The sequence below is a fragment of the Manis javanica genome, chromosome 13 (assembly GCF_040802235.1).
Source record: "Manis javanica isolate MJ-LG chromosome 13, MJ_LKY, whole genome shotgun sequence".
NCBI lineage: Eukaryota > Metazoa > Chordata > Mammalia > Pholidota > Manidae > Manis > Manis javanica.
The window spans coordinates 50,653,889-50,677,258 of record NC_133168.1 but is presented as its reverse complement, the minus strand read 5'-3'; the positions used below and the strand labels follow the sequence as shown (position 1 = coordinate 50,677,258).

General features: G+C 37.9%; 1 protein-coding gene across 17 annotated transcripts in view; it reads left to right on the top strand.

Moving 5' to 3' along the window:
* The window catches only part of EPB41L2 (erythrocyte membrane protein band 4.1 like 2), a 205,661-nt gene that overhangs the window by 141,560 nt on the left and 40,731 nt on the right, over positions 1–23,370 (top strand). For all 17 annotated transcript variants that reach the window (XM_073219613.1, XM_073219614.1, XM_073219617.1 and 14 more), the window contains 7 exons: positions 1,769–1,844; positions 5,256–5,474; positions 6,659–6,746; positions 10,734–10,886; positions 11,407–11,504; positions 17,223–17,395; positions 21,776–21,948. In XM_073219613.1, the coding sequence (XP_073075714.1) occupies positions 1,769–1,844; positions 5,256–5,474; positions 6,659–6,746; positions 10,734–10,886; positions 11,407–11,504; positions 17,223–17,395; positions 21,776–21,948 (980 nt within the window). The remainder of the gene's footprint in view (positions 1–1,768; positions 1,845–5,255; positions 5,475–6,658; positions 6,747–10,733; positions 10,887–11,406; positions 11,505–17,222; positions 17,396–21,775; positions 21,949–23,370) is intronic.

Sequence of the window (23,370 nt, the reverse complement as noted above, 5' to 3'; positions counted from 1 at the left end):
CAGTAGTAAAGGTGGTTTGGCTTTTCAAATTATTGGAGCTAGGTCTCTAAATAGAATCCTGTACTGTCCTAATCAAGAAAGCAGGCTGAGGAAATTAAATTTTAACTGTTGTCTTTATCTCTTTCTTCCTGCATGTGTTAAAATGGACACATGTTGTTCTATCTTAGCCCAAGATCTGCTATAATTTTTTATTACTTTCCAGTTAATAGATGATCAGCAAAGGTAAATATCAGTCTTTACTCAGTTACTTTCAAAAACCAACAACCTATTGGTTGTTTAAAATTTGCCTTAAAATCTTTTTCTCAAATGTACACAAATAAGATTATACATCTAAGGCTTGCCCGTGATTAATATATAAACAGTTCATAGCTAGATCAATTTATATATAGCTAAGTAAAAAATACAGTAATAGATAACTCAGAGCTTAGCATTATTGGTGCTATAAGTATTCTATTAGAAACTTATCCCTGTAGCTATAGCCAGGTAAGCCTGTGCTGGTGTTAATATCTGGAAAACAGAAAATAAGGATCCATTAAGGGATAATCCTGTGATGACTCTCTCTCCTTAGTTATGGGTTAGCAGTCACCTTGAAGAAGTGCATATTCACACTCAGCTTAGTGCTCTAGACCCAGAAACATCACTGGATGCCATTATGATATTTTAAATCTGCAACGCAGAACTGAAATCTGTTTCTTGAATTAAGTAGGATTGACTTTATGGTAGATTAGTGATGTTCTGAGCCCAAATCCAGCAAAAGTGTGTGTGTGTGTGTGTGTGTGTGTTCACAGTAGCCATTTAATAAGTGGCTTTTGAGTGAGAGAAGCTGGGTGCTGATGGTGAGAGAAGGACAAAATGACACACTGAACAAGAGAATGGGAGTGAATAAAATCTTCTCCAAGCCTATAAATTAAGACAATCATGAGGGCTTCAAATATGTATAGAATGAAATGGCATGCACGTGTTTTTGTTTATATTTAGAAATACTATGAACTTTGAGCACAACTCTAAATTCAGGCCAGTGGAACTCTTTGGATCCCTGTAACAGCATAATAACTGTCCTGTCCTTAGAGTTGTGTGTGTGTTTTTTAAGCCATCCAATATAGTTAACACTGCTTAAATTTTAATGTGCAAATAGCAAATGTTCTGACTTTTAATAAGTCATTTATGACATGGTTGTTCTATATATTAATTCTTTGTGGCACAATACTTTAGTGTACTTACACACCGATTTCATAAAACCTGGGAAATAATTTTATTGCCTTAAAGTATTAAAACATTTTACCATTCTCCCTTTGGGATTTGTTTTAGCCCTTCCTTCAAATAGCCCATTAATCATTTCTTGAATAGCTATGGTGATCACTTGATCATCACCCATCTCCTCTCAACAATGTAGAAATCCTAAAATTCTTTTTATTCAAGGGTGGAGAATATTCGGCACCTAGAGATTCTGTGGTTAAAACAAATCTTATCTCAAAGCTATTGCATGGAGGTTATATTATATTAAAATTATCGCACAGATCACTATACAAAACATTTATTAAAGTTAGTAAATATTTACGAGTGAATCTTTTTCTTTAATTGATGTTTGTTTTTCCTTTTGTTTCCTTTTGTTTCATTTTGTAAATATTAGTTTTCTTTAAATGAAAAGTGAAGCTCTGATTTATAGTGGGACTAGTCTATACTGTTTGAACATTGACCCTTAAGTTTTATCAAAATAAATGGTAATTCTGTTGGTTGGATAAATACCCATGATGTTTAATAATTACAGATCTTCCCTGGCTGTTCACCTTTAATGTGAAGTTTTACCCTCCTGATCCTTCTCAATTAACTGAAGATATCACCAGGTACTTTATATTTACTTTGAGAAATGAATCTTTACTTATTCTTGTCATTTATTTCTCTGCCCTGGGAGAATGGTAGTAATTTCAAGATTAAAACCAAAGCATTTTTTTGTAAGTTAAGTTGTAGAAGTTCCCTTGGAAATGGGTGAATGTCAACATAGTTAGAAATGTTGCCAGTTTCAAAAATTTTATTCTTTTCTTTTTTATAGTTAAGTAATGGAATATTTTAAAACATTATGTTGCTGGAAACTTTGATTCTTATAATTTAAAGAGTTTTTGGTATGTAATATTTCAGATTTTAATACTAAGATGGTACTTACTGCATAGCCCATATGTGCCTGTGTACTAGTCTCATACTACAAAGGTGATGTAATGGTAGAAAAGTGAAATAGTTAAAAACTGAACTGTTATTCTACTACCCTTCTCCCTCAAGGAGGAAAAGCCAATAAGGTAGGCTTTCTTATGTAACAGTCAATAGCTATTTCATTTCCACCTCCTTTGAGGTTGCCTGGACTATGTGAATACATGCCGAAGTTGCAAATGAAAGACTCAGTTTAGGAGCAAGAGGGCATTTACTGATTCTGGGAGTGTCTGAGTCTTTGACAGTAACCTAGGAACATTTGAAGCCACGAGTACCTATATATCTTGGCTCTGTTCAGCTGGGTACCAGGGAGAGAACTTCTTAGCTTTGGTAAGAATGGGTCCATAGATTACATGGCCACATAAAATTGTGTTCAGTATGTATACTTTTTAAAACCTAGAGAATCTTAGCGAAAGACTCTGCTTTTTTTTTTTTTTTTTTTTTTTTTTTTGAGAGGGCATCTCTCATATTTATTGATCAAATGGTTGTTAACAACAATAAAATTCAGTATAGGGGGGTCAATGCTCAATGTACAATCATTAATCCATCTCAAGCCTAATTCTCGTCAGTCTCCAATCTTCTGAAGCATAACGAACAAGTTCTTACATGGTGAACGAATTCTTACAGAGTGAATAAATTCTTACATGGTGAACATTACAAGGGCATTCATCACAGAAACTTTCGGTTTTGATCATGCAATATGACCTATAAACCATCAGGTCAAATATGAATATTCATTTGATTTTTGTACTTGATTTATATGTTGATCCCACATTTCTCCTATTATTATTATTATTTTTATTTTTAATAAAATGCTGAAGTGGTAGGTAGATGCAAGATAAAGGTAGAAAACATAGTTTAGTGCTGTAAGAAGGCAAATGTAGATGATCAGATGATCAGGTGTGTGCCTATGGACTAAGTATTAATCCAGGCTAGACAAGGGCAGCAAGACATCCACGGATGGAAAGACTCTGCTTTTGATGCCCATAGTTCCTGTGCCCTTGAATCTTTCTGCTAGGCCAGTTTTGTTGTTGGACTTCAAGTTGCATAGGTACTTAAAGAGCACACGAAACAGAAATGATGGAGATTTCTTTTCAATATTGGATAAAGAACAGGCCATTTTTTTCTTTTACTACTTGTTGCTGAATAGGAGTTCACTGATACTAATTAAGTTGTGATTGAATTAGCTTCAACTAGTAAATAATAAATAGTAGCTTTTGTAAATACACAGAGAGCTGCTTTAGAGCATAAAACGTGACAGGTAGGCATGTGTAGGACACAGAGCCTGACCGCATGGGTGCCTTTTGCACAGTGCACGTAACTGGGGCTTTGTGACCCTCTACCCTCTCTGCACATGAATTCCTCCTTGAAATTGTTTGTTTGGGGCATGATAATCCTTTGGTAATTGCACCTTGAGTATTGGTGAGTGCTTTGGCTTTCCGTTTAAATGGGGCTTGAACACTCTCCCTGTGGGTAGTGGAAGAATGAGAGTCCAGTGAGTGACTAAAAGCCTCAGCAGTGCAGCCTGAGACCAGCCCCCTGCCTGCCTGTTCTGGTAGCCTGGTAGACTAAATATCATGACTGAAACCTGGACTTGAGTGAGCATTTGGAAGGTAGGGCAAGAATACTATCAGAATCATGTTTGAAGAAGGCTGTGTCCTGTGTGAAGAAGACAGAGTTGGGAAATTCAGGAAGCTGTGGCAATTTTTGTTTGAAGTTTTGGGGACTTAGTCTTGAAAATAGAGGAAAGGACTGATGTGGAAAGTAGAGAAGGTATAAAAATGAGCAATAAGATTTTGGTAATAGATGGAATCTCTGTGTATGGGTCTTAAAAGTGCCATAAAATGTGGAGAACTAGCACTCTTCTTGATTAGACTTAGAAAATTTGAAGATAATGTGAAATCATAGTTTAAAATTTGAAATAAGTGCAGTTTTACTCATGGTGCTCTGGGGATCATGGAAACATAAAATTCTCCTTAGAGAGCTCACACAATTTATTAGAAACACTTGTACTGTAGCGATAGTGAGATGACTTTTATTTTATCCGAAAATGATTGAGCACTTGCCTTGTGGCAGGTACTTGGCTAACTGTGGGCCTATGATGGTAAACAGAGTCCCTGCCCAGCCTGACCATAGACTTGGTGGTAATACAGGTATAACTGAACTGTGTGGGGCTGGCATGGGTTCTCTGACCAGTAGCAGCAAGGCCTGGACCAGCGGCAGCACACCCACTGGGACTAGGGCAGGGGGGTGCCTAGGGGCTGGTGGTAGAGGACAAGAGGAGGATGGGGCCGTGACCCCCGTGTGCTTGGCAGAAGCACCTGCAGAAAGAAGGTGGCCAGCTGCCCATGGGAACGGCAGTCTCTAAAAGATCTTCAGGACTGAGAGTTCCTGTTTAGGGGAATTAACCTTAGGCAAGTAAGTTAGGTTGCTCAAGGGCACATAGAGTCAGCTTTGCCTAGCCCTGAAGCCCAAGCTTTTCCTTCTATAAACTGAACTAGCTGCCTCTTTAGATGGGGTAAATGGGCAAGTTAGGGCTTCAAAGTAGAGTGTGATTTACAATTGTTGTTCAAGGCATCTCAAGAAAATAAATTAGTATAAAAAGGGTAGTGAGGATAAAGGTGGGTGACCTTAGCTTTTCTTGCAAATACCTAAGAAATGGAGATATTTAAAAAATTCATTAACCTTTACAACTTCTGAGGGGCATGCAAATTGTGATTACAGATTTAAATTCAAGGAGATAGTCTAACTTGATTGGAATAGTTACCTTCAGTCACAAAACTTTATTGTAATAGTAACTATTACTGGAATTGCAGTTCAGAGTTTGTATTCTATTACTTAGTCATACAAACTCAGTTTCTGTACATAAGCCCCAGAAGGTGAGGAGTCTAAGGAGCAAGGTGGGCTTTTTATTAGACTTTTTTTGCTATATATATATATATGAAGGTTGCCTATGTTGTTTATTTGTTTTCAAAGAAATATTGGAAGTATGAGGGCTACAATCCTAACTAATTGTTCTTTCGCAACCCTTTTCTCCCTCTGGCTCCTCGCAGATACTTCTTGTGCCTTCAGCTCCGGCAGGACATTGCCTCTGGCCGCCTGCCCTGCTCTTTTGTGACTCATGTCCTGCTTGGATCTTACACACTGCAGGCTGAACTTGGGGACTATGATCCGGAAGAGCATGACAGTAACGACCTCAGTGACTTCCAGTTTGCCCCCGCTCAGACGAAGGAGCTGGAAGAGAAGGTGGCAGAGCTGCATAAAACCCACAGGTCTGTTGACTTGCTTAATGGAGAGAGAATGGCCATGGCAGATTGAAATAGCTTCTCTTGCTGGACATTTGAGCATAGTTTATGGAATGATTCAGTTTTTCCTTTTGGAACTTCATCTAGTCAGGACAACCTATAAGCTCTGAGATAGCCTTTCTTGGTCTTTATGACTGTAACAGCTATGCTCACGATGCTAAATGCTTTCACTTAGTGAAAAAGTTCACTTTTCCCTATGACTTCTTCCTACCCCCAGTCCTATCCCTTAAGACACACACTCTTGAAACAAATAAACCCACACACTTGTTTGGCATTTACTGTATATTTCTTTTGCCTTTTAATTGTTTTCACTATCATATTTGATAAGAAAGCCAGGGAGATAGCAAGACTTCAGGGTTTCAATCAGAAATGTGGATGGTGATGGACATAGGAGTAGTAATTAAATAGTGCAGGTGGCTTCTCTATCCTCAGAAGGTTAGAAGTTTATAAACAGACCACATTCTTTGACTTCTCTTTAAAAAAAAATACAGTATTTCACCCTAAATATTTCCTATTAATTGTATTCTACTCACCAGACAATTTGTATAATTTGAACTTGAAATATCAGGTGCTGAAAATGCCATGGGGAATATAAAGATGAATGGGACATGGTATTGTGCTCTGGAAGCTTAAACTTTGTTGGTTGGGAATATAAATAGGAATGGAAATAATGTTAGTATGGAGAGAATATATGTGTGTTACCAGCCATAGGTGTAAAATCAGACACAGATACTCCTGATCTTCCTTATGGTCATTCCTAGTGAAATAAAATTAAGGAGTAAGAATTTGTCTATTTCAGGAAGATGAAACCACTTTTTAATTTTCTGTTAATTCATGTTATACCCATTATTGTTGTCTGGGGCTTTTTTCTCCAGTGGAAAAACATTGGAAGCAACTTTCTAAGATAAAAAGGGTAGGAGTAGAGGTGTACCCCCTTGTAATGAGTAGGTTTAGATTAGAGGATCTTAAGAGGAAAATGCTAGAGGAAAATTGAGAGTTGAGCCTTCTTACCTATTTCCTACTTGTCCGCAAATTTAGCTGGGTTATTCTCTCTACCCCAAACTCTTCAAGCTCATATACCCCTTTCCCCATTTTGACCGCATTTGCTGGGTATCCACCAATAAGATAATATTGTTTCCTTTGATTCTTAGGGGCTTGTCTCCAGCACAAGCTGATTCTCAGTTCTTAGAAAATGCAAAGAGGCTTTCCATGTATGGTGTCGACCTGCATCATGCCAAGGTACTGTAAACATAATGGGGAAGTGGCATCTTTCCAGTGTGTTGATTCCAGTTTTGAAAAGACTCCAATTTCAGAATAGCCCAGAACCCTCTTAAGAAAAGGCTACCCTCCCTCATCTGAGAGTCTTTATAACATTTCTGTGGTGACTGATTGTGAGGTGTATGATAGGGGAGGGACCACATATTCTCCCCCTCTTTCTTCTGTTTCTTGTCGTTTAAATTAATATACTTTCATACGTATATGACAGAAGACTCACCTTGTCAGCCTTCTTGACTCCTCACCTGGTTTATCCTGTGTCCCTGCTTTCATTATGCCAGGTATGCCTCTCTCCTGCCTCTGTCTTGGGAGAGGAGTGCAGATCTTAGCATCACTCAAGGGCAAAGGCAGCTGGATGTGACCACCTTTGAAAAAACTTCTGGGTTGTGAAGGAGCCCATGAGTTGGGCTTTTCCCTGTAGTTCTGTTTTGTTGTTCTTAGCAAGTAGACTGGCCTCGGCTCGTGATGCTGCACCTCCAGTCTCATTTGAGAGGTGGGAAATAGGAGGGGGATGCTGGGTGGGGTGGATGCCAGTAACAAACATCACCTGCTTCCTGCTCATAGTTTAGATGGTCACATAGTAGGGGGAGTCAAGGTAGTAGGATAAGGTGAAGGTTGGATATGGTTTCAAAAAACATGTTCAGAACCAACATCCTGAAGAAATGTATGGTTGCCTGTTGTTAAAAGACCCTGCCAATCCCTAGACCTAGCATAGGAAGATGAGATGACATGGTTTGAGAAATCTTTTGGAAAGCTTCCTACCCAAAGATATCTTCCCTCTCTAGGCCTCAGATGATTAATTCTTGCTTTTGTGTAATAGTAGTACATTTTACAGAGTACTCTTCTTTCCTTGGTGCCTTCCTTTATTCTAAAATGTTTTTAATATTTTTCCTTATTACAAAAATAATACATGTATATCCTAGAAAATAGAAGCAAACAGAAGAAAATAAAAATTACTGAAATCTCTTTATGCAAAAATAAGCACTGTTAATATTTTTATACATTTTCTTCTAAGAAAATCTCTGAGCAGTTGCACTCATGCATTTTGAATTGGGATCATACTACAAATGTCACTTCATGAGTGTGGGGGATTTTTGTTGTTTGATTTTGCTTGCTCTTATAAACATTTTCCCAGGTCAGTAAATAGTCTCTGGCAGCATTATTTCGTTTTTAACTGCTAGGTGCTGTATGCCTTTAAATATTAAAAGTGTTTTCACGTACACCATCTCATTTAAAATTTGAATGTTATATTTTACAACTACATAAAACAGAGTGTAAAGCATGACTTGCCTGAAGCCAAATATTGTTAAGCATTCCCATCTGCCTATCTCCTGATAAACTCTACTAGGAGGGGAAACAAATTTCCCAAACATTTGAGTGTTTTTCAGCTCCTTTCTTTGTGTGTTGGAAATAGGCTGGGTCAGCTAAAAGACAGAAGTAAGGGAGGGAGGAGAGAAAAGGTTTGGGACCAAAAAGACCTTCGGTCTGTCCACCTCTAAACTCTGTTACTCTTTCACATGTAAATTTTCCATCTACTACTTTATTGGTCATTGGTCATAAACCAGTCTTAGATAGCAGGACTGCAGAGTTTTCGAATTCTGTTTTTAAAGCTGTATCTTAGAAAAGTAAAAAAGTTATGGGTTCTCTTAGGTGTAGGATTTCAGTTCTTGCTGTATAGTTAGGAGTAGATCGCTTACAACATTTTGAAATAGAATTCCTTTGTTCATTCTGTTTATCATCTGATAGATAAGCAAGATACAGCCTATTGAAAAGAATTTCTTTAGCAGTTTGAAAGAACTTCCCATGTAGTTTAAAGTTTGTGCCCTTATGCATTTCTCATTGTCTTGAGATCATATTAAAAATTTTTTTAGATTTATTTTTTATTATTGAAAGAATTCTTAATGGCACGCTCGTGTTAGGACAAGTTTTAGAGTGTTGAGGGAAAGGACTCTTGACAAAGGTACAGGGAAGCCACAAGAGTAGTATGATACCTGAGCCTCTTGCAGCAGCCCTCTCCACCCGCTGTAGGTCTGAAGAGGTGAGGACAGAGTGGTTGCCAAACCGAACTGGGAAGGAGGTCCAGTGGAGAGGGCTGCCCTGAGGGGAGCCTCACTTGTCAGAGGGACACAATGCCGACCTGTCTTGCGCCTTCTCTACCTCCTCTCTCCGATCTTCAGCAAGAACTTCCCATGGGCTGAACCCATTCGGAAGTCTGTGGACGTGGGATCCTGTCGATGCTATATGAGGCAGTGAGCAAGGCATAGAAGGGGCTCCTTTTTATTAGCCTATTTTTCTAACTTTGTTGCTGAATGGCAGATGTCAAATAAGGATGACTAAGGCATGCTTTCTTCCCCTTTTGCTCGTTACCCTTTATTTGTAATTTCTATTCACACAAATACTGATACTTCTAAAGCTCTAAAGCAGTATGTGGAACACCCGAAAATCAGCCTAGTTACTTGAATCTAGTATTGAAACAGATATTGTTTGTCTGATAAAATAGCTTCAGTGTCTCGTCTAAAGATTGCTTCAGACTAGAGAGATGGCTTTGTTCAGTGTTTCAAACAAGGGTTGCCTCCTTACTTACGGTGAGAACATGCTGTCTGGGGCAGTCTTCGGGCCTGCTTTCTCTGGCCATGGCCAGTGATGTTTTTGACAAATGCCGTTTGTATCTGGTGCCAAGTTGCTTCAGCACCTGTGCCTGATTCATCTCTCTGTTCCTAGAGAGAATTGTGGCTGCCGTGATATGATGAATAAAATACCCTTAAAAATCTTAAAGATAAGATTTTTAACCTGCTAAAATGGTCTAATTTTATTTGTATGTATGAATTATTCAAATATCACAGCAGAGAAAGCAGTGGCCTTCAGTTACCTTGTACTGTGCCTCTGTTTTGAAAAAAACTAATGTGAATTGTGTTAGATTGTTTTCAGTAGCAAGACAGTTGAAATGTTACATTTTTATTGAATTGAGACCAGATAAATGTGGTATTTGTTTCAGCATGTTTTGTGAGAATTTGTTCCATGTTGCTAATGATTTCTGAAGATAATATCTCTGAATAATATTTTTTCAGTTTTGCATATCTTGAATGAAATCCTGTTCCTCCCTTAAAGATAAGCAATGATTTGTAATTTTTGAGTATTTTTACATATTGCATCCTCAATATTACTTGAAATGTGGAGACACAATTTTTCACTTTCATCTATAAATTTGATTTTTTAGAAGTCTTTTAGGCGTATGGTTACTCTAGATTGTCATCTATTTCAAATTAAAATGCTGGAGAAAGAAAACGATATTAATAAGCTCAAGAATAGTCTGCAGTCTTGAAATATGCTCTTCAAAGGAAGGCTGTCATGAGAACTAGATGTCAACACTCTGAATTATTGAAAAACTGCTTGAAAGAATTCAAAGTTCAGCACTGTCAGCCTAGAAGAGAAATTTTCTGTGACAGTTTGGCGTTTTGCAGAATGTAGGCATAATTTTAACAGCTATCTGCCAGCATGATCCATCGGGGATAAATTTGCCTAAAGTGCATTGGCTGCATGCACCTTGGCATAGACCAACACACTGTCCCCTAGGGTGGGTCACCTCTAGGAAAATGTGTTTTCTCTCTTATATCTTCAGAATATCCAAATTGAGTCCTGTTTCCTTTCTTCCCCATTACCCCTTGCCACTGAGCTCGAGAATTCATAAGAATTACGCCTTTTAAAGTATATCACGTCCTGCAGTAATGTTACCATACCTCTTTGGCAAATCGAATTTGATTCCTGAAGATGAATAGATTTAAGATGTGTCATGCATCCTACTGTTTCTATTAACTTGAGTACTGTCACTGAAATTTAAATACGAACCCTCTAAATTAGCATTACTAGTCCTGGTGTTAAAGGTGCTGTTAGCATCCTGATCCGTGTAACTTTCACAGCTCTAACCATGGTCCAATGGCTTATGCTTGGCAGGACTCAGAAGGCGTGGACATCAAGCTGGGCGTGTGTGCTAACGGTCTCCTTATTTACAAAGACAGACTGAGAATCAATCGTTTTGCTTGGCCAAAAATCTTGAAAATTTCCTATAAGCGCAGTAACTTCTACATTAAAGTCAGGCCAGCAGAGGTAAGCCGTGTCACATAGCCCTGGGCCTCTCTGCTCAGCTTTTGTTGGTGTACCCCTTCATTGCCACAAGCTTGCTGAATTTTAGGAAAAATGAACCATTATTTATTCTTCTGAGGTAGAAAAGGTCAAAGTTCCTCATGATAAACCTGCATATATGTTCTGTTGTTAAAAAACAAGCAAGAGCCACACCTTTTACAGAAAAGAGAAAGAGTAGTATGTGCTGCATAGTGGGGCTCATGAATTGATATTGGATCGACTAAGCGCTAGAGGTTGATAGAAAGGTAGAGAAATGAGTGTTAGTGGACACTGAATGATAGATGATTATGTCAAGTAGATACTTTTCACAGAAAGTGGTATTGCAGCCAATGAAAAATTAATTTTGTAAAATTATATTAGATACACTAATATTTACCTTTTTGAAGAACAACAGCCACCTCTTACAGAAATATCTGAGTCTGTATTTTTCAGTAGCTTCTAATCAACTCTTAAGGAAATACGCTGTTTTTTGGATTTATTCTAGCTGGAACAGTTCGAGAGCACCATTGGATTCAAACTGCCAAACCATCGGGCAGCCAAACGGCTCTGGAAGGTGTGTGTGGAACATCATACTTTCTACAGGTAATTTTAAGAAAGCAGCTTACAATTAATCGAACTGTTCTGGGTTCCGTCTGCCTAGTTAGAGGTGTAAAGGTGGTGTGAGGGATGTGGTGACAGCCTCTTCTCTGGTCCTTTGCTCTCCCTCCCCTGTCTTCAGTCCACTCCCACATCCTTCTGTTGCTCTGGCCTTGTCTTTCATCACTCATTGGTTTGGCCTCTGCATGGTCCAAAAGCCCAGTTTCTGGCCAAAGCGCCTTTTCTTCCACCGCCCCCACCCACATCCCAGCTTTGCTTCCATTCTTCCCACTGTCACTCATCTTAGGTTTCATTTAGTTGAACTTCTCAGCTCCATCTGCTTAACTTCTTTCCCAAACCAGCCTGAACCCTGTGATCTGTTCCTTTGCTGCTGTGTCAGGCGTGTTCTGACACCCTCAAGCCCTGGGCTTTTTGCACATCAGCCTGCTAGTTGGTCCTGCATCAGTCCTGTGTCCCTGCCTCACCACTCCTGTACCCATGCTGTCAAGTGCTATCTGACGTAGCACAGCTGTCCTGACACATGTGCTCATTCCTTATGCCTCCACGGGTGCATGCTATTACACGTAGCTCTTCCACAGCAGCTGGATCCTCAGTGCTACCAGGCAATCTACCTTTTTACTGTCTTTTCCATTACAAATGTCATGGTCTTCTTGAGCCTCTAGGCAGCGCTGCTCTGCTCAGATGCCCTGTGCTGTGAGGTACACTGACAGTAAAGGCTGTAATCATGAGCAGGGTTGGTTTCCTGCACCTTCTCATTTTCTCCCTTTGCCTATAATTAAGTGGCACTGCCTGCTCTTTCCATCTTTTCCTCCTCTCCTATCTCAGGGGAAAAATAGTTGTTCCTCTGCCTTGATCTCTCATTTCATACCTCACACAGGATCAAGCCTTGTAAGTTGTGTACTCTGCAGTGGGTCCCTGGGCTTCTTGGGCCAGTTAACATTTTCATCTTGCTCCCTTAAAAACCAAAAAACCAAAACCCCAGCAAAACATACAGAAGATTCTTAGACCTTCTAGCTGTCTGTCTCCTTTCATACTTTTCTTCAAGGGCATATTTCCCAGGTTACTCTAGTTAGCCGAGTGCTTGCTGATGATTTCTGCATTTCCTCAGTTCTGTATTACAGCAGGACGTTTGGCTGTGTATTCAGGTCCTTGTCTTTAAGGCTTTTGCTCTGGGCTCCTGTTCCACCACATACTGGGTTTGTGACTGTGGTCAAGTTGCTCAGTCTTCCAGAGTTTCACTTTCGCTATCCATGTGGTGGTAACAATAATAGTATCTACCTTATAAGGTTGCTTTGAAGAGTAAATGAAGCAACACACGTGAAACAAATTTAGACCCGTTTCTGGTATATAATACTGTTTATCATCACCATCACAGTTATCATCATTATTCTTAGTTTGGTACCACGGTGTGCTATTTTTAAGGTGAATTGTTAGCTGGTACAAGTGAGTCCTTCGAGTTAAATTAACAAATACCTATTTTAAGGACTGCTCTAATATACTTATTTTAGAGAAGAAGGTGACTCATATACTTGAATCCATCAGACATAGTTACACTGACACATAAATCTTAGAAAAGTTTATCATTTTTCTTGGTAATGAGAAATTTCTCCTCAAGAAAACATGAGGCTGCCTCAAATAAAGCTTGTAGATAACATTTATGAGTTAAATAACATAGGTCCAGGCAGGCAGACAGTAGACTTCTCTGTCAAATAATGATAAAGCAGTAATTATTTTAGAAATGACAAGTGCTCACATTCATTGGGCATATATTGTTGTTAGACAGAACCAGTTGCTTTACATCACACCATCTCTTTCATTCCTTCCCCCTGCCGAGGCAGCTGTAGCTCAGAGCTGGTTGCCCACGGAGGCGCACAATGGTCAGGCCCCTGAGCAGAGGTGGGGCCCCAGCTGCCTGATTCCAAAGCCCACACTCTCCACCTCTGCCTTAACCTCCCTCTAGTGTTTTTCTAGTAGGCATCTCTGAGATGTTAGCCCTGCAAAGTCACAGATCCCCCCATTATTTTTGCTGACATATCACAGACTCCATTTTAAAAGTAGACCAATTTGCTCCATAAGCTTTTGAGTTAATGGTTAACAAAAGCGTTTTTGTATCTTTAAGCTTTGTGTAACTTTTCTTATAAGTGTTAAAACAATATATGTAACAGGGCAAATCGTAATTTGTCTTCAGAGTGCTTTGAATCAAATCTGGATTTTGTTCTGTTTTAGTTTAAAAAATTCAAATGATTTCTTTAGAAAGTCAAAATGGTTTTGAGATTGAAGCTGCTAAAAAAGCTCCTAGATCTTTCTATTGAAAGCCACTCAGCTAGACCAACATTTAACAAGAACATCATAACAAAGCTGCTATCCTTTTGAATGTTTAATAGAGCCTATCATCATTCTAAGTGCTGTACATGGATTAATGCTTTTAATCTTAACAGCATCTTCCCCACAAGATTTATTGTAATCCTTCACTTCTGAGGGACAGAGAAGGTAATAAACATGCTCATGGTCCTACAGACAGTAATGGGTGGAGGTGGAATTCAAGGCCAGGCAGTGAAGCTCATTGGGCTCTACTTCTCAATTGTATTTGCAGCGAATGTGCTTCCTCGCATTTTCTGAATGCTTTTTTTGTTGGTGGTGGTGTGTAAATTAAGATTAGCATGAGGTTCTTTTAGCTTGACATTGAACTGCCACTTGAAACTTGGTGTCTTAGATCCACAGTGATCCCAAATGAATCAGTGTCATGAGCTGCCTCAGAGAATTTTATCCTCAAGTGTCTGACTGACCTTAGTGATTGATATGCAGGTTTTTCTTAGACCCATCTAAAACATACTTAATTTATAATGTTAGGATTTTTATAAAATTAAAATGTTAATATGCTTCTTAAGCAGTAAAATATATAAAAGCTGAATTCCTTTTTGACCTGTCATTAGGTCATCTTGCTCAGGACTGTTGAATTTAAAACTATTGATTAGTTCCGTACTGTGGCTTTTAAATTCCCAAAAAGTGAAGTGATATTTTATAGTGGTTTTAATGTTATTTTTATGAAGATAGGATCTGATGTAGGATCTGATGATTGTATACAATTTTTCTCGCCTAGACTTCGATACTTAACTGCTTACATATCCCTGCCTATATAAATGAGAGCCTGGTTTTATAATGAGAAAAAGTAAAACCAACAACTTCATGTTAAAATTAGGGCTATTTGTAGTGGTGTGATTGTTTTATGTTTTTGAAGACTGAAATATTCAGTAGTAGCTTTGTCAGAAGTTACAGAGCTTAGATCCCAGATTCCTCTCATCTAAAATATGGCACGAGAGAGCTCAAAAGCTATTCTTAAATGCTGTGACTGTATAATCCTAAGAAAGAGAGCTATGAAAAATAACTATGTAGATAATGTGTTTAGATTTTTCCAGCTACTTAAATTCAGGTGCCCTCTAGTAAAAGGTGAAATGGGATCCTTTCTAGTGATCCAGTCTGTATTTATTGAGTACCTCCTGTATATAGGCCCTAACACAGATCCATGTGAAGTTACAAAAGCACTAATGGAGGTTTTCTTAATTGTCTTTAAAATTGTTTTTCTGACGCATGAGGCGTTTCTTGATCATCTTACTTTATGAATTCAATTAATTTTGTCAAAGAGGAAAATTAATCTTTGAAAACATATCTGTTTAGATATCCTTTAAAATTTTTCATAATTTACAAAAGCAGGGATCCAGTTTCTAGTCTAAAATTTTAATCTGAGAAGGGTTTAAAAAACAGAATTTGATAGCATCCCTCGGCCCATAGGGGCATTAACACAGCCACAAGGAGGGAGAGGTTACTGGAACTGGCAATGTGAGATTCCAGTAAATCCTCCTATGGATCTGCTTTTTCCAGGAAGACATGGCCTTTGGTTGAGAGAGATAGTAAACTGAGGTGAGCCTATGGAAGTGTGCCAACTCCCCTAACCCCCAAATCTCAGTCTCTTCTTCACCTCCAGCCTTTTTTAAAAAAATAATTTTATTTTATTGTGGTAAGATCACTTAACCATGAGATCCATCCTCTTAAATCTTAAGTGTACTATGTATTATTATTGACAGTGGGTACAGTATTGTGCAGATCTCTATAGCTTATTCACCTGATTTAATGGAAACTTTTTTCTGGTGATTAATAACTGTCCATTTCCCCTTCCCTCTAGCCCAATCTTTGATTCTCTGAATTTGGCTGTTTCAGATACTTCATAGAAGAGTGGTTATGCAGTTCTTATCATTCTGTGTCTGTGTCACTTAGTATAATGTCCTCAAGGCCCATCCATGTTGTTGCATATGGCAGGATTTCATTTCTGTTTTTTTAAAGGCTGAATAGTATTCCACTGTCTTTATCCATTTATCTGTCAGTGGATGTGTAGGTTTCCATAGCTCAGCTATTGTGTGCTGTAATGAACAATGGAGTGCTAATACGTCTTTGAGATACTGATTTCAATTCTTTCAGAAAAACACCTGAGAGTAAAATTGTTGGATCATGTAGTAGTTCTATTTTTAATTTTGTGAGGAACCTCCATACTGTTTTCCATAATTTCTGCACCATTTTGCATTCCCACCAACAGTGTGCAAAGGGTCCCATTTTCTCCATATCCTCACCAACATTTGTCTTTAAAAAAATTGGGGTTGTGGGGGTAGGTGTCTCCTTTTGGGTCATCAGTGCCTGTTTCTCCTTTGAGGTATTCTTTAGAGATGTCTTTTTTTCCCTCTGGTTGATTTCCCATGACCTAAAGAGCAAACTTCATGAATAGATGATAAAAATAAATGTGATATTTAACTAACATGTTGTTCTAGGAGAGCAAACATTTCTTAGCCAATTACTGCAGTGATGAACTTGCCTGTAACTCTTTTTATTCCTGTGGATTGTTGCTTTTTTACAGAGCCTTTTGAGATTTTTGTCATGCTCACCATAAGTGTAGTTACCATCTGTCACTATTCAAAGATGTTGCAATTTAATTGGCTGAACTCTTACTTAATAAAATCCACAAGTGCTCTGAGATTATCTTTTTGCTTAGATGTTTTGCCAGCTCCTGATCAGACAACGAAAGTGAGACAGTTTCAGTTGTATTCCAGACAAGATTGGTTCATTTACTAAAAACGTGCTTTTGCATAAGTCTGAAAGTGTTTGACTTCATTCATTATGAGCCCAGGGTTTAAGCAATAGAATTGTGCTGGCAAGAATGTTAGCCACCCATGCAGATCCACTGTGTGCTGTGTTGTGTTCCTCATGGGAAAGCATCACTTGGTGGAACAGATTCCCGAGTTAGATGTTCTTTCCTAGGAGAAATAGACATAAATATTAAGAATTACTAATGGTAATGGATTGCTACTTGGCACTTGTAGCCAGAAGCAAGAATTCAGACATACATGTTTATATAAATTATTTAAGTTAATAGAAATAAATAACCTTTGATACACATGGAGAACAGCTGCTTTTTTTTGCTCAAGTTGAGGGAAAACATACCATTCATGAATGCATGAATGTAGATTTTAGTCACCATGATCATAAAGTGATATGTAGAAGGGTTTATAAATAAGGTTCCTTTTTATTAGAGAGTTTAGGCATCTTTTTTTTTCAAATTGAATAATCATACTTAAAAAATGAGATTTTAAAAATATATAATTTTAAAGTTAAAAAGTCCATAAAGTCTAATTTTGTTTCCTTATTCCCCCACTATAGGCTTGTGTCTCCAGAGCAGCCACCAAAGGCCAAGTTCCTGACCTTGGGTTCCAAGTTCCGCTACAGTGGTCGCACCCAAGCCCAGACCCGCCAGGCAAGCAGCCTCATTGATAGGCCAGCACCACAGTTTGAGCGCACCTCCAGCAAACGGGTCTCCAGGAGCCTAGATGGAGGTAAACACATTGATGAAAGTTTTAAATTCTGTTAATCTTTCTCTAATCCAGTGGGATCAGAAAATGTTGATCTACCTCTGAAGCCTCCAGAAATACCCTACAGAGATAGTTATTTTTTCTGAGTAAATAAAAGGCTACTTGTTATACAAATGAGAAAATAATTTTGCATTGTTTTGAAGTTGTCAAAAAATTCTGAGTCTACACTTTCTTTGTACTGTCCATGCACACAAATATTAAGAATTCTCACTGATGAGAAACAAACACTTTTTTAGGTTTGACTTAATTGTGATTATTTTGTGTGGCTTAATTTTTTGAACTTGTTAATTAATGGCAGAAATATAATTCCGGGTTTTTTTTTGGTGTGGTAACATGAACCTAAAAAGGAACTTAAAATATTCAAATACTCACGAGTTTAAAAACTTCTTACTGAAGTGTACCAAACTTTCCAAAATGTAAGAAACCATTGACAGCGTCAAAGGATAAGTTTAAATACAGCATTCTAACAAAAAGAAAGGAAATACAATCATTTGTTCTTTCATCCAAGGGAAGATTTTTTTAATACTTTGTGTACTTTTTCTGTTGGAGTTCTAACTATTTACATATTTGTAGTTTTTATATAAATTACAAATAGAAATAAATTGATGTTGCTTCCCCTCATATATGTATCTTACTCCTCTAATTTTGAGTTAATAGCAGATTTTCTATAAAAGAGCTAAGGTTAATTTTATATTAGAATGCTTTATGAAGGACTTTACTTTTCTTTCTACTTAAATTGGTGTGGATGAAGTAGTTTTCCAACATTTTTTGGTTGAATAATCTCAAAACATTGCCAAATAGTAACATTAAATTCAAAAATTTCTGTTTTACTCCTGCTTATCAACCAAAACCTTTTTTGGTTGCTCACTTATTGCTGATATCTTTCTGAAATATGAAGTTGAGCAACTTAATTTTAAATAATTAGTTAATACAGATTGGATATGCTAAAAGATAAAAATGTCCTTTCATTAATGAAGGACTGACACTCCTTGGCCTCAATCTCTTTTTCCTGGAGTAAACTTGGAAAACAGATCTAGGCAGACACACAGAGATACTTGCTAGGATTTATTGGTGAACATTTTGGTGAATGTACTTATTAAATCTTGATTTTAGAGAATCGTCCATACAGTTTTATGAGACCACACAAAAGTATGTAAAGAGACCATAAACTAGTTCAAATAAATGTCCACATTCCCAAATAAAGTGATTTAAATTTAGAGATTTATTAATATGTGATAGCTGTCAGTGTGTCTTTCATCTCATCAACTGAATGTTTTTTTCAAGTAAATGGAAGAATGTACCACTCACGTAAATGTTCTGCAAGCCTTGAATCAGAAAATGTATACAAGTGCTGAATAAATGGAATCAGTATTGTTTAATGCCCTGAGAGAAATCATTTCTTTTTCTAGAGCACTGTTTCAACCTTTGTTTTAAACTATGAGATTTTGTAACTCTTACATTGTAATTGTAGAGATTAGAAAGAGCAGTGAGGCACAGTGTTTAGAGGTATATAAATTGTGCTCAAGGAAACCTACCATCTTGTATGCGCAGTCAGTGCAGAGGGTTATAGTAGGTCTGTTATCTGAAAACAATGATTTTTACAAGTAAAAGCAACAAACATGGCACAGTAATCCATTATTTTTCCTTTTGTGTTTTGGACACTGTAATTCATCAGATGTGTAAGTCATCAAAAGGATTATTGTGTTTTTGTGAAAAATAGAATGCTTTTCATGCCAATAGATGACTAGACAGCCAGTGAACTATTTGGTTAGGGCTTGTATTCTCCTTTTTTTTCTCCCTAAAGCAAAGCTCGGCTGTAACTTTGTACTGAGCTTTATTTTCCCCACCAATCCCCATCAATACATCTTTTTTATTGTTGTTGACGTGTTGTATTTTTTTCCCCTTTAGTTTTTAAGTTATGCTAGAGTAGATATATATAAATATTCTTCACTTTAAAGTTTGATGAATGAAAATAAATCTTTTAGTGATTACATAGAATGTAAAAGCCAGTGTGATATCTAAGACCAGATATCAAAATAAAAATAAATCTAGAACAGCTGTTTTAGAACAGTGAGATTCCAATACTAGAAAATAAAAAAAGATGTACATCAATCATTTGGGAGAACTACCGACCAAGACGCACTAGAGATGTATTTGAGAGTGGGAGGAATAAACAGGGATGCTATTTAGATTGGGTCACAGGGAAGGAAGGCCTATCTGAAGAAGAGCCTGTGGTTGAGGCCTGGAGGAGGAGGAGGAGGAGGAGGCAGCCAGGTGTAGAGCAGGAGGTAAAGGCATTCCAGGTAGCAGGGGCAGCAGGTCCAGAGGCTGTAGGATTAGGAAGGTCTTGATACATTTCAGGAATAGACAGCAGGCAAGTATTGTCAGAGCTCAGTAGACTGGGGGCAGTTCACAGGGTCTTAGATGCCATGGTGAAGAATGTGGTTTTTATTCGAGGTGCTGTTAGAAACTGTTGAAGGGTGTGTGGTGTGTGTGTGTTTACACACTGTGCAAGCAAGTTATCTTTTTGTAAAAGTCCCTTGGTGCAGTGTTGACAATGATTAGAGGATGAGAGAGGAAGCAGGCAGACTAGTTAGGAGTAGTCGAGGTGGGCGTAATGGTGGTCTTCCCCTGGGTGATTGTGATCAGTTAGCCACTTGGCACCATAAGCTCAGAGCCTGGGGCCTATAAGTTCCTCAGGGTTCTAGTGTTTAAACCTGGAAAATATTACTTGCTTCAAAATGCAAAAAAAAAAAAGCCCTAACACCTTCCCCTTACTTCCATATCCCGCAAACTGAAATTAGTGGTTGTTAAAAGAGTGTGCAAAATCAATATTTTGTCAACTTCATTATGTAATTCTAAATTTGATGTAATTAACATTTCAGTATCATCTAAAACCATTCCTAGACCATATTTTCCCATTTTACAGTGATTTCTGAGTATGTGTAATGGGTACTTAGAAATCAGTTATAAGTTAGAGTTACTCATAATCATATACTTTCCAAGGGAAAATTATTAAACTCTCAAAAGGGAAAAAAAGACCTGGAGAATAAATATAATTATTGTAAGATGTAAGTTCATTTTATGATTCGGTATGGGCTTTCAAAAGCATGAGTACTTAAGGGCTGCAAAAGTCCTAAGAGGGACCTGGTGGTAAAATAGAGATGGAAGATCTGACTACATGTAGAAATACTCCAAGGCCTCTATTGGACTGGCTTGGTGTTGAGTAGCTAAGGAAGAGACTTTCTACTTTCTGGCTTGAGTAACTGGGTGCAGGTGTGAGGGCGGTAAGACTAGGGAAGAAGGAAATTTTGGGCAGGCCATGTGAGAGGTATGAATCAAGAGTTTCTTATAATATCCCAAGATACAGATCTAGAGGTGCTTGATGCCTCCCAAGTTCAATACAGTGACTCACACACAGTCCCTGCCCTCCAGGAGCTTCGTGCCCAAAGTCCTTTGTGTCCACTGGGCACCCTTAGGGGCATGGAACCAGTGTGAACCTCACAGTGTCAGTCAGTTGCTCACTTCCTATAAAGGTGAAGTGCCCTCAGTTGTTGCTTCCTGGTCGAAGAAGCTACAGATGGACAGATGCTTTGCAGTACCACTCACCTTCCTGAGCTCTGAGGCCATCGTGGGTTGGTCGCCATAGAACTAGCATTTCAACACAATATATGTTCCTGTGCATCTGTGGGAGAGTTGATAGGAACACCGGACGGCCAGGTTTGCTGAGGTTCTGAGGGTGTCTGTGTGTTAGATTTACTGTAGGTCAAGTTGAGGCATTCAGGAGGGGGATTAGAAAAGTGAAAACTATTAAATACAAACATAGAAGTTAATTCCCTACAATCTACCTTTACTGTCATGTCACATTTTGAATGGAATTCAAATTAAAGGTGACTTGATGGGGAAATCTTAAAACTTAGCGAAGCAAATCACTTTGATAACTGAATAATTATTTGTTGCAATAAATAAGATTCAGAAATGAGTTCAGGCAAGATCAAAGAGGTCCTGGAGAATGAAAATACTGCTCACAGTGTAATCCAGACTCTTGTTTCAGCTGGTCGTAGAGCTCCTCCTATTGGCCAATTCCATGATCAGAGTATATCCTTCAAAAATCTGTGATTTGAGAGCTTGGTCCGGTTTAATGGGTTAAAATTCAGAATATGTCTTAGTTTTAAATAAAAAATTTTAAATGAGTTTATTTGATATGTTGGTATTTTTAGAGCTTGAGCAAACTTCCTGTTCCTGTTGATTACATGCTGCCTATTTCTTGTGTAAGGGGATGATTCCCATAAAGTCGGACCATTTAAAAGTCCTAAAATAATCCAAATAATCATTCTTCACCAGCTCTGATTGGTGTTGTGGACCAAAGTCTTATGAAGGATTTTCCTGGCCCTGCTGGGGAGGTTGCAGCATATGCCCCCGGAGTTGTCAGCCCTGCTGTGGCGCAAGATGGCGATGGCAGAAGGGTCGTCAGAAGCTCAATTAAAGCCCCACATGTCCAATTCATTGAAGGAAAGGTATGGTAAATTAGCAGAATATGTGATTTTAAATGTGTACTTAGACTAGAGGCTGTTGCATTTGTTGTTTCAGAATTCAAATTTCATTTAAAATTAGTCAATGTACGTTCCTTACTGATATTTGTGTGCAGGCTCTTGCCAGTTTGAACAGGTCTCTAACTTTTTTCTGATGGCTGTCCAAAGCACAATATTTCAACATACATTATATTAATGCAAGTAAGTAATTTACTAGCTCTTTTGACATAATCATCCTATTAAACCCCCAAATTGTAACAGCTATGATGATTTGAAATTTGTTTGTTACAAGTTAATTTTAAAGTACATCCTGTCTTGATTATTTTAATTACATCAACTTGAAGTTTTTGAAATGAACATAAATGGTCTTTATGAGAAAGACTGCTTTTCATTAATCTAGCACTGATGAAGTAGAAATTCTTAAGCAAGAGTAATTGTTTTGTGACTAGTGAGTGAGAAGATGGGGTGTTACCCTTTGGCCTCATTTGGTGCATGCATAGCAGTCAGTAGAGAAGGAACCTATCTTATGTTTTCAGATTTGTCACTGTTATTTTATGTTACCTTACCTTGGGCAAGTAAATTCAGGTAGAGGTTGATTTGAAGAGGCTTTGATTTCTCCAGATCTCTTTTCCCTGTCTGCACAAAGCAACTTTTTTATAGGCAACATTGGAAATAAATACGAAAAAGAAATCATCCTATAGATTATAATGTTTTCTAAATTTAACTCTGAAAACTTTAACGACATGCAATATGAATTTATAAAGAATCTGCCAGATGAGGTAAGCTGCTGGTACGTGAGGAATTCCTGCATGACAGCCTCTAATGCTCAGCATAGAGAGCTCAGGGACCACATGGGCCCTTACGCCACATGGACAAGGGCTTCGGGTGTCATGTGCCGTCAAGTCGTCTCCATATCTTTGTTAAAAATCCTGAGAATATCAGTATTTAAAAGTTTATTTGGTTGAAAATTATTCAGTTAAAAATAACAAAAATCACATCTAACTTCTGGACTGCTGAAAAGTTGTCAGAATCATTTATAATTATGCCAAAAAGGCACCCAGGAGAGTGACTACTTAGTCTGAAACAGAAGAGCTCAGCATTTCAGTGTCTGCTCCATTTTGCCTAGTTAATTTAATACATTGTTATTTTTTGAAAAGTTCTTTTAAATTCCAAAGGAAATTCTCCTTATCTTCAGCAAACAACTGGATGTGCTTATCTTCAGTGCTTTAGAATGTCTGTCAGCAACCTGGTCTAAAAGTAATAATGACATTTGAATTTCATTGGATCTGTTTGCAACCAGTGGGAAAATAATAGTCTATAAATATAGCCTATACCTATAAATTTTATGCTATAAAAGTGGTCAAGTTTTCTTCTTTAAAAATGGATCATTTAATTCATTTTCTAACT